General features: G+C 36.4%; 1 protein-coding gene across 2 annotated transcripts; it reads left to right on the forward strand.

Annotated features, from left to right (window-relative positions):
• Positions 1-283: 283 nt before the first annotated feature.
• Positions 284-17,450, forward strand: LOC144447307 (coiled-coil domain-containing protein 102A-like). 2 transcript variants are annotated; one of them, XM_078137237.1, is made up of 8 exons: positions 284-402; positions 5,056-5,799; positions 6,485-6,593; positions 7,970-8,086; positions 9,002-9,211; positions 10,062-10,232; positions 10,923-11,026; positions 13,480-17,450. In XM_078137237.1, the coding sequence occupies exons 2-8, from the start codon at positions 5,087-5,089 to the stop codon at positions 13,598-13,600; spliced, it is 1,545 nt and encodes a 514-aa protein (XP_077993363.1). In that variant the 5' UTR covers positions 284-402; positions 5,056-5,086; the 3' UTR covers positions 13,601-17,450. The 2 variants fall into 2 exon arrangements, with proteins under 2 accessions (XP_077993363.1, XP_077993364.1); XM_078137238.1 differs by lacking the exon at positions 7,970-8,086.
• The last annotated feature ends 209 nt before the right edge of the window (positions 17,451-17,659 follow it).

Here is a 17,659-nt window from a genome sequence, read left to right on the forward strand (position 1 = left end):
GGGCACAGGGTGATTAGAATCTCACTCAACAGAGGAACTGCTATCACCCACTTGTGTAATCTACCACATTGAAGAACAATAGATTTAGTTTGCATGCATGCATGCATACTTACATACAGGCTTATTTAAATATACATGTAGTACCCTTTCATTTGTAAAAAAAACAAAAACTCAATTTAAAAGTTTTAACTGTAGGTGTATAAAACTTGAATGAACATGTTGAAGATTGATGCGGGTTAATTACCCACAGTGCATCGCGTCTAGACTGGTAGCCATATTGTGCACGGGTTGGGTCGATCGTGCGTTGTGAATGAGTTGTTGACAGTGGATTATCTCAATCACATATCGAACAATGGAACTATCTGTGTCAGTTTAGGGTCAGTTTTATCTCTTTTTATCAAGGTAAGGACAAATTACCAATTTATTTATTGTCTGATAAGTTTATAGTGAGAATTAATCGTTCGCCATGTTACACTGACATGATCGTCAGTGAACCGTTGGACATTGTGTGATAAAACCCACACTACGGAGTACGTACCTACACTCTAACGGTAAAGTATAACACGGTTACGATTTTGATTTTTGCTGTATTGAGTGAATATTTGCTTGCTAATTGTGCACTTTAACGTAGCGAAGATTTGATCGCATCCTAAAACACTAGGCGGTCAGTGCGCATTTGTAAGTAGGACAGGACTGTGCCAACTTTTTGTTTTGTTGTCAAACGATAGGAGATTGCACTGGAGGTGACAGGATGATGTATTACTGAGCGCTGGTGATGACAGTGACACATGTGCACAGTGGTGCAACTGTGCATTTATACAGCGACAGTATTACCAGCATATATATGAAATAATTATTTTATTATCCGATACCATGAAGTTTACCAGCCTATGTTTATAAAATTAGCGATACGAAAATAATCAGAAAATATTGTATATATTATATACACTATATGTACCAGCAAGGTTTACAATTCAGTGACCGACAAGCCACCTCTAGTCATGCCTAAAATATAATTTCGTATTACAGTATTTAGAAGCTGAAAATGTCTGATGCCAAGCCCCAAAGCGACTACTGGCATTTGACCGTGTCAAAAATGTCTTAAAAGAACGATTTCTAGAGGGGAAAAGCCTGCATGACAGGAAATGTAATGAAACTAATTGGAGAGTGAATCATCTCTTTGTAATGTACAATGGTTACCATTTTTCTTTGTTTGATCATAGACAGAGTACTTCTACTGTCTCTGATGGTCCAGTCACACTAAGTAGACAAGTTGATGGTACGTCACATACTTCACCTTAATTGGATGTCTTACTTTTTGCTCTGGTGGTCTTGAGCTGATTGTAAACTAAAAAAAGTGAACCATTTACTGAGTAATGTCATGTGGTTAGGTGAAACTTTTGTCACATTTTCACTTCTGTTAGCATAGAATCAATTTTACTATTGTATGATTTAATTTTCCCTATGGTCAAGGTCAGTGCACAGCCTAAAGGCTTATAACAGATATTCTTTTTCCCAGGGAAAATAGCATGGAGACTATCTTCATGAAAGTCTGAAGTCCAATTGTATTAAACATGTACAATGTAGTATTTACTAATTTAGTAGTACAGATGACAAATATTGCGTATCACGGCTCAAATATACTAAACATGTATGCTTGCAGTTGGTAGCCAGATTTAGCCAAGTGAGCTGTTTCAGTTATGATTTTCTATAATTTTCATTGGTTTTAAACCATGGATGTATTGGACTCTTCTCCCCTACCACTTTGGTCGTCTAGATACAATGTTAGGTCGCTGTGCCCTAGACTATGGCATATATAATAATATATTGAGCCCATGCTCATACAGAAGTAGTAACAGGCTGTTCTTGTTTTATTGTGAATTTGTAATGCTGTCAAATTTGCGATAGTAGATTTTTTTTTTACAGGAATTAAACTACGTTCACTTGTAGTACTCATTTTGGTTGAATTGTATAGTTCAAGCAGATGTTTGCTAAAATACATCCATGGTTACAGCTAAAATGTACTTGGCTGATTTGATGTACGACATTGTAGCAAAACCTCAAACCTCTTTACAGCAACTGTACAAGATGTACATGCCATCAGAAAAATATACAAAGGCTTTCAAAATGATGGATGATGATGATGCAGTTATCCTCGTCATCACTTGTACTTCAATGTACATGTATGTGTAATTGGAGAATATGTATTGAGTAGTTACAACTACTTGGGCTGTGATGACATCATTATTACTTGTGATGGCATACAGTTGTAGAAAATGTACAATTGTACAGTCCACAGTTATTTTAATAGGTTCTAGTTAAGTATGATGACATCATTGTTACTTGGACTACATTTTACATGTAGCTGTCCTTTGTTGTATTACTTACAGCTACATGTACTGGGGCTGTACATCTGATGATATTATAACATGTAGAAAAGGTACAATTGTACAGTCCACAGCTACTTTGGCTGTATTTAGTATGATGCCATCATTATTACTTGAACTACTCGTATATGTAGCTGTATCTAATATGTACATGTACTCAGTTACAGCTACATGTACTGGGGCTGTTAAAGTGTGATGATATTATGAGATGTATAAAATGTACAATTGTACAATGATCCACAGCTATTTGGGCTTATTTTAAGTATAATGGCATCTTTATTACTTGGACTCTATGTAGTCGGTAGAATATCATTATGTACATTGTACTCAGTTACAGCTACATGTACTTGGCTTGTAAGTGTGACGATATTATTACTTGTATAAAATGTACCACTTAAAGTGCAAATGTGTTGAAGTATATGATAGACTAGATGCTATGAGTCACCACAGATGTTAATTCCCATAAGCAGTATTTGCAATAATGATGGTACGTTTAAGTGTAATCAAGCTTAGTTCCACTGTCATTTTAACAAATTTGCCTACTTATTTTACTAAGTTTTAGTATAATAGAACCAGATTTGATTCCGCTATTTTGAAGGAAACCCTGATGTGAAAGTAGCTACTTTTTTAAAAATGGCTTCTATTTTAAAGAAAACCTAACCTCACTGGAATCATGATTCTCTGCACATGGTTGGAATTTTCATCTGTCGAGTGAAAGGACAGTGTCAGACTAGGATTGAAATTTTGGTGTGGAAAACAGTCGTCAGTGAGAGCTGTAGAGAAATTTGATCATGAAAAAAAAGAATGGTCTTACATTTATTTAAACCCTTTCGTTCACTGATACTGTGATAGATACATGTGTTCATTAGTAATCCAAAATCATAAAAATCAAACGTGTGTGTAAACATTATAAAATACAAAATACAATTTGTAATCACGCAAATGTATTTCCCTGATAATAGAGATGAAATTGAATATTTATTTAAAATTACTGTATATCTTCAATTTGTTAAACATACTGCAAAACAATCAAATCTGTAACCTATACTATACCAGCCATAGATGTGAAGTAGTCAATCATTCTAAAATGATGTTATACCTTTCAATGATTGAAGGTAACCATGGCAATTTATGAGGAGCGAGTCCGTTTGTTCGTGGGCTAATTCTGTTCCATTCCCTTCTCATTACACAGTAACCATTCAGTCAACTTTTCGGTCAACTTTCAGCAAACAGTGAGATCAAAGTGTGTGTTGAAAATATGATGACTATCAGGTTACAGAGGGTAGCAAGTAGCACATTAATCACCATATAAAAGAATAATGCCACAACTAGGGGCTACTGTGGTATCACAATGAACAATTTAGGTCTATAAATCTTGTCATTGTGATACCCATAGCATCATGTATGCATAGTCTTGTAGAAAGCCAGTAGGTTGATATTACACTGAATTTGCTACCCACACAATAATCTGACTTCAGTTCATTCTATGTGCCATAGTTATGTTGCTAGGTGTTCTGTTGGCCACAAAGTGTCCTTCATATAATAGTTACAGAAAAGTAGTAAATGCAAAGGCAGACATTCAGCAAACACCATGGTATATATTTGTACTGCTTAGTATGAAAATAGATATACAGGAAGTTGGTGTCTGGAATTTTCAATATGCTGGCTTGACCCTTAGTGCGAATCAGCTTTCATTTCTGCCAATCTGGTTAAAATCTGGTGTTGGAATACGTCTCAATTCCATATTTACTTCTATTGCCTTCATTTATTGTCGGGTTTTTTTTTGATATTTTGTTCTGAGAATGAGTGCCTTCAGGAAGAAAGTAATCATCACTCTTTGAACAACAAAATAAAAAACTAACGACAATATAGGAAAGGGTTGGAGATGTAAATAAAGGAATCTCTCCATATGCATATACCTACATCAGATTTTAATCAGATTGGTATTTTCCTAAAATGTATTTCAAATGTAGGTATTTATAAACATGCTTACACACATGCATGCACACACACACACATATGCACGCATGCACACATACACACACACACACACACACACACACACACACACACACACACACACACACACATGCGTGCACGCACGCATGCACACACAGATGCACAATACACACACACACACATACGCACACATGCACACACAATACACATACACAGAACTATAGTCGCAGCCAATATTATAGTATACATGTACATGTATGTATGCTACATCATGGTAATGTGAAGATGAATACAAGTCCAATGTTAGCCCAGAGACTTGTCTTGGTGTTACTTAGTATCTCAAGAAGCTCTTGGTGTTGAGAGCTTCTGGAGATAGTGAAATCAAGACAAGTCTCTGGGCTAGTCTGATGTTGAACTAGGGATTAAAATGTGATTGTGATTTCAGTTATCTGCCAAAGCTGTAGAAAAGTTGAAACAAATTTCCAAAATGAGAGATGATCCAAAGGAATCCTTATGTAGATAGTTATTCCAATACTGGTAAACATTACAGTTTAGGTGTATTCACTTACAATTGTAATTACTTGTAATTGGTCCAAGTACTTGAATGATGTATGGCATGGTTATCTAAGCAAGAATTTAAAACACTGGTTAGTGTTTCTTGTTATTTTTCAGTAACTGTGTTTATTTGTCTGGGCTTATATTTGAACAGTGTGAAGTGGATCTACAGCTAAACATACAAGATGAGTATGAAGCAAGGCAACATACCAAAGTTTGGTGATGTGACTCACGTAGGGGCCACTTCCAAATCCTACCAAAGTCCTACACCGGAAAAAGTTCCTGGCGACGTATCACCATCTCCACAAGCGTGTTTAGAGAATGATTTTGAAGCAAAAGAGGAACTGAGAATACGGGAATTAGAAGAAGCCCGGGCCAGGGCTGCACAGATGGAGAAAACGATGAGATGGTGGTCAGATTGCACTGCTAACTGGCGAGAAAAATGGGGGAAAGTACGCGCCGAACGGAACAAATCACGAGAAGAGTGTCGACAAGTGCGATCAAAGCTAGAAAACCAAATCAAGGAGTCTTCGGCTTTAAAACGAGAAAAAGAGGAATTAATCCGAGAAAATGAAAAACTTTGTAAAGAGATTCACAAACTTCAACAAAGTTTAGAAAAAGAACAAGCCAGTAGCGTTAGCAGTGAAACTAGTAGTAATAAGTTGATTCCAGAAAGAGATGTTGATACAATGATGGAACATGAAAACATGCAAGGAGCATCTAACGATAGACTCTTCCTAGATGATATCATTGACAACTCTTCAATCACCGGTACGGAAAGGAGAAGGAAACATGCTAAACAGCTTCCATCTCCAGAAGCCGAACTAGCTGTGCAAAAAATGCAGATGCTGGAAATGAAACTAGAAGAAGCCACAAAAACAATACAGGCAGAGAGAGAGTAAGTTAACTATTACAGTATTATAGTATTACAGTAGTCTGCTATATTTTGAGACATTGTCAAAGGTCAATGAACTTTGTACTAAATTGTAGGGTAAAAAGGTACACATTCAGAGGTCACTGAGGTGACCTCAAAATTTTCATTTAGGAAAAAATACTTGATTGCGTTAGTTTTACTGACCACATTCAAATTTAACTGTTAAAGTGACTCAAATTGATATTTTTTCAGATTTCATTCATAATAATTCACCTTGGAAATTTTGAAATATAAAGCTACTGCAGTACCTGTATTTATGGTAAAATAGAAGAGTACCTTGTATCGAAAAACTCAAGACCTCTGTAACATATTTACCAACATCCTTTCCTGGTGATATGTTTTTCCCCGTCTTCAATTTTACTCCCTATGTATAACAGTATGCAAAATAAATCTGAAAAACAAGTACAAAAGTTGAATAATCATTTGTGCATCCAAAAATCATCATGCTTGCCTTCCAATCCTCAAAGAAAATTTGATACTGATGGAGCAAACTTCTGTTAGTGTGTGCCCTGTTATTTGTTAACATTATATTCTTGGTGGTCAATAGACTTGAGTTTGTGGATTTGTGTTGATATCTGATCTAAAGGGAGAATAGACTTATGGTTTGTACCTTTTGATTTCAATAAATAACCAATTTCTTTTTGTACAGTTCTAAAGATGTCTTACACAAAGAAATGGAGAAACTACAAAGTGAAGTGACAAGTATGAAAAATAAACATGAAGAATTGAAAAAATCAAAACAAGAGACACTAAAGGAGGTAAGACGTCATGTTTGAATATTTCAACCATTGTGCATCCTCCAGATACTTCAGTGTTGTTTGGATTAATGTTCCTAGATCCCTCCTACCTCTTCAGTCTCTATATCAGCGTCCCCTTGTAAATACTTCAGCGTCTATACCAGTGGCCCCCAAGTAAACACTTTGATTTCTGTGCCAGTGTTTGGCTGTAAAACTTCAATCTGTGTACCAGTGTTTCCTGTAAACTGTCCAGTGTTTATGTTAGTATTGTTCCCTTGTAACACTTCTGTGTCTGTATCAGACTTTCTTTGTATAAGTTTCATTCTTTGTACCAGTGTTATTCATAAACATATCAGTTAAAGTGTTTTTTGCTCGGGTTTGGAAACCCCAGTAACAGAAATAGGAAATACAAAATGTATGCTAACACTGGCATAATTTCCAATACATTGTATCATAATTTGGTTGGGAACTCTGGTAAAATGACTTGGGAACTCAAGTAGACTTTACATATGTACCTGCTTACATACAGCCTGTACCAAACACACACAGTTACTGTACCAGTGATCCTATCGAACGAACACTTCAGTGTTTGTACTTGTGTCAATGAGTAACACTTTGTAGTGTTCATTCACTCAAAATTCATCTATAGCTGTGTTCTTGCTAACACTTACGTTTCTATACATGTGTTCCAATACTTCAAGCTGTGTACCTGTATTTATAAATATTTTATATACTGATCCTAGGCTACCAAAATTAAACATTTCAGTGTTTTTTGCCCTTACTAGTGTCGGTTAACATTTTAATATCTGTATTGTTCCCATGAAATTAGTCTAATGTTTGAGTGTCTTTGTCAGTATTCCTCATACCACTTCATTTTACTGTACAGGTGTTCCTTCTAATGCTTCAGTCTTTGTATATTTCTGTCTCTGCACTTGTAGTCTTTGTACTACTCTACAGTATGAGTTCTTGTTGATTACTTACATCAGTCGAACTGCTACCATAATGCATTCTGCCTTGTTAGTACATCTCTGCATTCACCATTATTGCACGTTCTTTCATCTGCAAAGAATCTATTAATTACATTGCAAGAGTTTATGACACTAACAGACTCAACCCACAACACACTCTAAAAAATAAGCTTGTAAGTGGAAAAAAATGCTGGACGTCACATTTCTGGAACAGGCATTTTCATAATCACTTACCGGGTGCTCGCTAAGATAAGATGTTTCATGCGCTGCCAATCAGCTAGCACTTTGATGAACGGGTTTGAGCGGTGCATGAGGGTACCCTGTCTTGGCATCCCATACAGACTAATAATCACTTTGTGCAACTGCTATGGTATGGTCATGAATACAATGATAACCACACTAAAAACATTTATTTTATTTTATTACCAGTTATCAATGTTAAAAAGTGAGCATGAAGTTACGTTGGGCCGAATAACATCAGATCTTGAAGATGAAGCTAGTACACGTAGTAATATGGATAGGCGACTAGCAGAGATGAGAAAAGAGGTATTTACTGACTTTTTAATACTTTGCTTGTTTTAATCTGTCTAATCTAATTTGCACTTGTCTGTTTTTTGTTTTGTGTATAATTACATGTACATGTATCAGCTGAAAGAATGTGTCATACTAATCTGAGTCAAGAAATTGCAGACTCTGTGTTCCAGCTTAGTGGTCCAGCGCTAGAACTCCAGGCAGTTAAATCTAGAATACCAGGTTCTAGACTCTATATATAGAGAACTCCAAACTCTATGTCTCAGCTGAGTAACCTGTTGAAGTATTGTCATGTGACTATGTAATTAGCACTGACCTAGGGAGCTTCAAACTGACACCCCCCCCCCCCCCCCCCCCCCATAAACATGGAAAATGTAGCAATAACAAGTGTCATCACTTGATTTGAGTAACTTACATTTGCAAATTGTGTACCGGTGATGTGTAATTAATATGCCCCTAGGGAGCTTCAAACTGCCACAGTCAACACCCCCCCCCCCTCAACTCCGAGCCCCCTTATAAATATGCTAAATGTAGTTTATTCAAGCAACAAATGCAACAATACCAAGTGTCCATTATGTGATTTGAGTAACCTAAATTGTGTAACTATGTAATTGATATGCACCTAGGGAGCTTCAAGCTGACCCCCCATAAACATGCAAGGACCTATACCATGTCAAAGTTAGCATGGAAAGTGAAACAGAAGGTTTTGTATATGTGATGATCTCAACATATTGTAAAACCTATATGGTATTATAAAAACTAGCAGTTCCATCTTTAATGTGCCGATATATATGACAGAAAGTATTTATTTTTGTTGTTGTTCTGTTGTATAATCTGTACCTATAGGGTATTCTCCTAGAAATTGTTATGTTTACTTAATAAATAATGCCTGAAGTCTGTTAACAATAACTATTATCTTTGTTGTTGCAGCTTGAGAGACTACAAGCTGAGAATGCAGCAGAATGGGGCAAACGGGAAAGATTAGAAACTGAAAAATTAGCCATGGAGAGAGAAGCCAAAAAATTGAGAGCTCAAGTAGAAGATTTAGAGGAAAACTTACTGAAAAGAAATCGACAGGCGTCGGCAGCTCTTGATTCCGATTTCAAAGCTGTACAAGGTGAACTTTACGAGAGAAACAAGGTAAGATTTGATGATACGTACATATACTTGTATTTTACAATTATTTGACATCAGTCTACCACAGAATGCATAAACTGTCACTGTTTTAGTTTGCTATTTTGGGGCAGCAATCTTCTCATAATTTCACATTCTATTAAAATTGTGTTAACATGACATTGCTGTAGATGTATCATGCATTCTCTGGTTTGAAAAGACAAATTACAATGTAGTGTTTCTGTACAGTGAGTACAACCTCAATTTTATTTTGGCAATCATTCATACACCAACTTAAAAACTGAAGGAAAAATGTGGTCAATTTATTATTATATATAGATAGCTCAGTGTTTTAATGAGGTTATAGTAAAGTGATGAACTGGTTGAAATCAGGTCAAATTTATTCAGTATCCCCATATATTTGATAGTCATGGATTGGAGGGTAACCAGTTCAGGAAACCATGCACATATGTACATATAGATTATAGATTCAGGTAGTCTTTATGTAATGCCCCTATTTAAAAAAACATATTATTCTAAAACCACAGGCCTCCTGAAAACACACTGTGCAAGATGTTACCAACATGTTTTTCATTTGCCTCAGCAGAAATACTCTTTATATGCTCTGGCTATCAAGAATGGAAAACTGTAGTATCAAGAATATACTATTACATTGCCAAACCCCCAAATACATGTGACTGGTAACTGAAATGAAAATGATAAGGCTTTAAACATCTGACTGCCTTTTGAGTTTGACACAAATAACAAATCAACTTATTTTACAGGAGTAACACTGATATTATACCCTCATGTTGTATTTGTTATGCAACTATGTCAAATATGTCTTATATCAATACCTTACTTTGTTCTTTCATAGGAACTTTCAGATTTAAAACACAATTATTCTAAACTCAGGAAAGTCTTACAAGACAAATCGGCTGAGTTAGGCCATGCACAGCGACGAGCAGAACAACATGAATCAGAAGTCAAGAAACTTAGGGCAAGGATTGAAGAGTTGAAGAAAGAATTAGGAAAAGCTGAAGATGAAGTAAGCATGTGTACTATATATTATACTTGGTTGAAACAAAGTATTGTATGTTGTTGACAGTGTGACATGAAATTGTGTGATTGGTCCTAGTTATGTCAAGTGTATCTAAGTAGGGGGGAGGGATTGGAGGTGGGGAAGGACGTAAAGTGTATAGACACTAAGTGACAGGGAATTCAGTGAACACAGAATTTGCTGTACCAATAGGCCAAGAAATCCAGTCCCAAAGCGACAAAGTAACACAGTGTATGATGGAGCCCAGTTACCTTAATGTGTGTCAGGAGGAAGTGGTGGGGAGGGGGAGGGGTGAACAGACATGCAGACAAGACTGATTCATTAAACACTACATTGGCTATACCATTTACCAATTCGAATGCTAATTCAATTGAAAACATGCAGGGTGTGATGGGTCTCATTTAACTGTGTGTGTGTGTGTGTGTGTGTGTGTGTGTGTGTGTGTGTGTGTGTGTGTGTGTGTGTGTGTGTGCGCGCGTGTGTGTGTGTGTATGTATGTATGTGTGTATGTGTGTGTCTGTGTCTGTGTATGTGTGTATGTCTGTGTGTGTCTGTGTGTGTGTATGTGTGTGTGTGTGTGTGTGTGTTTATCATCAATAAAATCATCAATCAAGCATTCAATTGTATCAGAACACAGCAAGTTGATTGGCATTTTGTCGTTGCCTTGTGTACTTACAGGTAGATAAACAAACAAATAATGTACGACGTATACAGAGATCTTTTGAAGAAACCCAGGAACAAAATGAAAGTCTGACTGTACAACTAGAACATCTTCAAAACAGGTAAGTTTACAGTGTAATATAGAAAACAGAGTTCGTAGTAAAAGCTGCTGTCGGTCAGAATAGGTAAGTGTAATATATGTAACAGAGTTCGTGGTAAAAGCTACCATCAGTCCAAACATGTAAGTTTGCAGTGTAATATAGATAACAGAGTTTGTAGTAAAAGCTGCCGTCAGTCCAACTACAAAGTTGATGAACTAGGTAGGAGATATGGACTCAAGATATAATAAAGGGTAATGGGATTGAAAAGTTAATAAGTACATCTGTCTTTGTTAAAAATTACTTTATTTCCAATATTTCAGGCACACAGAGATGGTTACTTCGGGGTTGGGGGAGGAAGGGGTTGGAGGGGGGGGGGGGGGTATTTGCACCTAGCAATCATCCAAGACACAAGCATTCCTTCACTGCTCCAGTGCTATTCCCTGTAGAAGGCCATCAATGTGTGGCCGAAATGTTGAAATAAAGTAATTTACCGATGACAAACAGACCTGTGTGCTTTCAAACCATTATATAACACTAACAGTTATACCTTAGCATCTAATCGTCAAGCCTTTCTCACAAGATCTCGCGTGAGGAATTGCATCCATAGCAACCAAGTGAGGGTGGTCAAGCCGAATTTGTCAAATGCTTAACAACACTATTCTCAACATCATCGCACATGGACACAGCAAAAGCTTGACCACGATCACATGTTTTGACAACCGCTGTTGCTAGGCATATTTGCATATCTTGCGAGATCTACAACGAGACATAAAATCCCTTATTCACGCTAAGTATTAAAGTATACCATGTATGTATTCAAACTCATTATTATGGGGGTGAGGGGACCATTTACATAGTAACTTTTTATTGTATTGAGTATTGAGTGTGTGGGTACCAATAGATAAATGTTTCCCTCAGGCGTAAAAAAAAAATTGTTTGGTTCCGGTTACCTGACCCCACCTAGTTTTTAACTGCCGACCCTAAACTTTTTTTTACGTATTCAAGAAAAAACCCAATAAATCACAAAAATTATGAAGTCTTACAAGAAATAGTGGATGCGGAAACTGACATCAACTTAAAAAGACAATATAAAACTATTCTTTCATTCTGTAATGGCTGTACATCTGATAGGAAGAAATAAATAACACAGAGACCATTTGGAAAACAATGGAAAACCTGAACTAGACACTCACACAGGGAAAAAATATAATAAAATAAAATAAAAAATCTACCTACCCCACCTATTCTAAAATTGAGTGTAATCGGAACCACACAATTTTTTTTAGGCCTCAATTGTCTGACCCAGTCTATTCCATTCATGATTGATGGTATCAGACTCTATAACAGTCCACTATCAGAGACTCTGTCTATTTTTCTTGATACCAAACAATTAAATTACTGTATGTCATTTGTTTTCCCCAAAACATAGATAAGAAAAATCCTTGACATGTAGATTCCACAAACAGTAACCTGTACATGTAATAAATCACTGTATTGTGTTGTCGTATTGGTTGACCCTACTTTAAGGTCACAACAATAAAATATACACTATTACTGTTACTCTACAATATGTTACATAGAGGGTGGCCTTCACATTACCTTGTATCTGTGTAATAATAATCGGTGTAAACAGTGTTTTTTGCTAAGTTTGGTGAACCCCGAAAACAGAAAGGGGGAAATATGGTAAAACGGGCATAGTTTCCAATATATTGTTCCATCATTTTGGTGAGGAACCCTGGTAAAATGACAGTGGAACACGGGTTGATTTGACCTGCTTTCCACCCATAACAAAAATTGCCCACTAGAGCATGACCATATTGAATTAATGTTATGGTATGTTTCTCGTCACAACACTTTAGAAGGATGGGTCATTTGGTTACTTTAAAAAGATAGGGGGAAAAAACCCCACACTGTGCATGTACATGTTGGGGATTATTTTAATTCATAACCATAATTTAAACAAACTGAATGACTCAGAAGTGACAATTACAGCTGCACTAGCTGCAATTAGAACGTTTTTTGAAACTGTTTTGTTTAGATACAGTGAGTTAATATCATACACTCTAAACAGTACTGAATCACCTGTGAGTAAATGTATTTGTATCAGTGTACACACAGTATGGTGCAATATATCCAATCAAATTGAGTTTTGTGTTCTCACCATAAACTCAGTGCCTCCAAGGTGATAGTGATTTCAACCTGTTGTGGAGCTACTTATGGATATAATCTACCTCCAATTAACATGTACAGTGTCTAACTATTGGTATTCTAACATTTTTCAATGAATATATTGTTGGTTTGTCAGATTGAAAAAAAATAATACTCCAGTCGGCTCCAGTCGGGTCAGTCGGCTTATGAGACACATGAAAATACACAGGGTAGCCCTCATCTTCATGAGTCTTCCTTACCATATTTTCAGGGCTTCAATACAGTCAGCAGGTAATAATACAATTACTACTTGTTTGTGATTACAGATTACGTCGTCAAGGTAACACAACTGCCCTTTTCAAGAAGAGGAGTACAAATTTAAAATCTTACAGTGCAAGTGAACCCGCTGATGTTGGGTCTGATGATGATTTTGATGATGTCTCCTAGCCTGATTTGAACCCTGACCTTACATGACCTGACCTGACCTGACCTGCAAGTTATCATATCAAGTTTTAAAATTGAACACCTTTGATGAACCACAGACATACCCTGGATGAGTTCTGTGTTCAGTTAATCACTAATGCAACTCATAGTGTCTTCCTCTATTTTATTTGTCTCAAAGAGTACGTACTTATTTATTTCAAACTGTGTGACTGCGATGACAGATACCTTGAAGTTTAGTTCTCTATACAACTGGCTGGTCAAATGTCATTGTTGGTATCACAGAAGTGGTCAGTCAGATATCCTGGTTGGTATCACCGATTAGTTGGTCAAATGTCCTGGTTGGTATCACAGAAGTGGTTGGTCAAATATCCTTGTTGGTATCACAGAAGTGGTTGGTCAAATGTCCAGGTTGGTATCACAGAAGTGGTTGGTCAGATGTCTTGGTTGGTATCACAGAAGTGGTTGGTCAGATATCCTTGTTGGTATCACAGAAGTGGTTGGTCTAATGTCCAGGTTGGTATCACAGAAGTGGTTGGTCAAATGTCTTGGTTGGTATCACAGAAGTGGTTGGTCAAATATCCTTGTTGGTATCACAGAAGTGGTTGGTCAGATATCCTCACAGAAGTGGTTGGTCAAATATTCGTGTTGGTACCATGGCATAGAAGTGGTTTGTCCAATGTCCTAGTTTGTACCATGTACCAAAGAAGTGATTGGTCAAATGTTGTAGCTAGTACCACAGAAGTAAGTGGTCAGTCAAATGTTCTGGCTGGTACGACAGAAGCGATCAGTCAGATGTCCTTAAAGGTTCCACAGAAATGGTTCATCAAATGTTCCACAAAATCTCAAAATAGTGAAGCATATTATTCAGTTATAATCTATGTTGACAGCCTTGCTGATATACACTGTACAATAAAACTGCAATGTGCTCACTCACAGAGTATATCACATCACTGTATGTACCTTGAAAATTCCAATGTCAAGTGAAATTCATAGAATTCTGGAAAATATGATCTATTGGAGACAAAATTTTACTTGTAAAATCGCTTGAATATAGCTCACTGTTAGTACCCTCAGTATCAGCAAATTTTACCAATCTCAGCATATATGATCATAAGTATATGGCCATACTACTAGTATGAACTTATCTGCCTGTGCAATACATTGCATAACTGGACACACTGTGTCAGTTTCTAAGAGTGCTACCATACAAGCTACCTGTACTTCAAAGTACAAGATTTTTATTTAATATTTTATTAAGTCCTCACTGTCATAACTATCTGACTGACTACACTAACTGAGTATGTATGTCTGTATAGAAAGACTTCCAATGTCGGTATGTATGCCTATATGATTTCTGTTAGATGAACTTGCTGTATACACACAGTGTAGATAGTGTAGAATATCTGTACTTCTTACAGATGTATTAAGTGTTTCATGTTTGATGTTAGCTTACTCTATAAACTTTGCCAGTACTATTGTGATATTAGCAACCCAGCCCTGTATCTCATAGCAACCCTGTGTGCATTTCATAACAACCCAGTTCTATATCTCTTGGCAGCCCAGCTCTGTATCTCATAGCAGCCCAACCCTGTATCTCACGGCAACCCAGTCCTGTATCTCACAGCAACCCAGGACTGTATCTCACAGCAACCCAGCTTTGTATCTCATTTCAACTCAACTCAGCCGTGCTTACCGTGTACTCTGTTGTCTTATTTTCGTAAGCATAGCAAGTGAAAATGCAACAGAAAACAAGTACAAATACCCTGATTACTCACACTGGCATTTCTGAGTTGTCGCAGGGTTCTGTTATTATAACATTACATGTATATTCATAAAAAGTATAACAGTGCGTTAACATGATCACATTCTCATTGGTATACAGGTCATGTAATAATCTTTTCAGTATCGCACTGCTGTGCAAAAACCACTGTTACATGTGAGTGTGCATACTAATACAAGTAATTAGCACTGGTACATGTTAGCTGTGGTCATGAAAATGCAACTGAAACTCTACAGTTCGTTACTCCTACAAATATGGTCTAACATGTGACTATTTTAAGTGGCACAAGCTGAGTTTGTAGGCTTTTTACTCAAATGAAAATACTTACATAAAACCTTGGTTAGACTATTCTAGTATAATGTCAACGCATATCTTCTATAACATTACAATTGTCTTCTGACATTGTTAGAACAATTACTTGCATAGCAGGGATTTGCTGGGTATTTTTGATATGTAGAATAAATTACGTCGTCAGATTGTTTATAAGCTATATCTCAATACCAGGTTTGAGTTCATTCAAATTGCAAGTGATGGTTAAGTATGCTTCAGTAAGTAGAAATACTACACAAGTACCGTTTAAAATGTGCGGCGAAAAATTTACACCCAAAAAGATATAAACTCAGCTTGTGTGCTTGTAAAGTCGCCAGTATCACTCAAATGGCAATAAAGAAGCACTTGTAAGTTTCTGTATTTGGTACATTTAGTACCATGCGTGTGTACCAGTTTAAAACTTGCATGTATACCGTAATTACTTTGGTTAGCGCCCTCACACAGGCATGTGCCCAGTGCTTTTGTTTAGACTCCATTTTTAGAAAAGTTGGGGTTTAACAACAAAGCCACCCATATTGTAGAAATGTAGTTACATGCAGAGTGTACAAGTGAAAGTGATGTGAAAATACAACAAAATTAGCAAGATAATATACTGTGCAGAAAGACTTTACCATGTCATACATTAACTGCTGCTGGCAATGTTAACATTGAGATATTTCAAAATGTATGTTATTTATTGATTGTGATATTTTATCCTGTACATGTGTGTGTCTTGTATTTGTTGTTTAAGAGAGATACTGACATTTATAGTTATAAAACTGAATTATTACTGAAGATGATAAATCACAACAAAGTGATACTGACTGTCTGTACAACTCAAGTTATATATGGTAATATGATACCGATATAATTTTCAATTTGTAAAGAAACCACATTGAGATACACAGATATTAACCTCTTGTCATGCCTACAGAACTTGCTTCTAGAATTCACAATGTTATATTATTGATAACTTTTTTCTGTTTTTAAACCGTAGGATTTTTAATGCATTGTATGCTATTTATTTGTCTGTTCTTTATGAGCTGTGCGAGCTCCTTTGTGACTGAAGTTTCAGATGACTTGTTTGGTGGTCTGAGATGAGCTGAGCTGAATTCAAAGCAGCAGTCAGACTGTATTGTATGTTCTCTTGTACTAACATGCCAATGTTAAATAAACAAAAGAGTTTGTATTTCCTATAGTGTACTAGTATATAGTAACATGACAATGTGAAATAAATGAAGACAAGTCTCAAATGGCAACGAAACTGATTTTAATCATTCCATTATTGTTTTGTGATGTTTTGTTTCTGTATTTTATTTTTTTAACTCATTTACAGTCAAGAGAACTGGGAGATTGCTGACATTAATATTAACATGTAACTATTGGCAACCACATTGGCTGTAACTATCGGCAACCATAGTGGCTGTAGCTCTAGCTGTTGGCAACTACTGTGTTTGTAGCTATTGGCTGTAGCTATTTGTAACCACATTGGGTGTAACTATTAGCAACTGCAGTAGCTGTTGCTATTGGTAACCTCATTGGCTGTAAATATTGGCAACCACAGTGGCTATAACTGTTGGTAACCACAGTGGGTGTAACTATTAGCAACCACAGTGGATGCAACTATTGGTTACCACTGTGGCTGTAACTATTAGCAACCACAATAGCTGTATCTCTTGGTAACCACATCAGCAATATTTTCTCAATATCTCTCTCTTTCCAAATGATGATTTACTTTTTTATATTATTAATTTGTTATTATCTGAAGGGTTTTCTTTATCACACAGTTGACCAAGATGTCAGCCATATTTTTTTTTACGTTGAACATGTTTTTTTGGATAACACCCTATATCCTTATTTATAAACCTGAATGATAGCAGGTAAAAAATATATAGCTAACAATCACCATGACATTTGTCTCAGCACTCATTGGTTGCCATGGGGACAACTTTGATGATGCTCACCTATAGTTT

This window comes from Glandiceps talaboti, chromosome 16, assembly GCF_964340395.1.
Source record: "Glandiceps talaboti chromosome 16, keGlaTala1.1, whole genome shotgun sequence".
NCBI lineage: Eukaryota > Metazoa > Hemichordata > Enteropneusta > Spengelidae > Glandiceps > Glandiceps talaboti.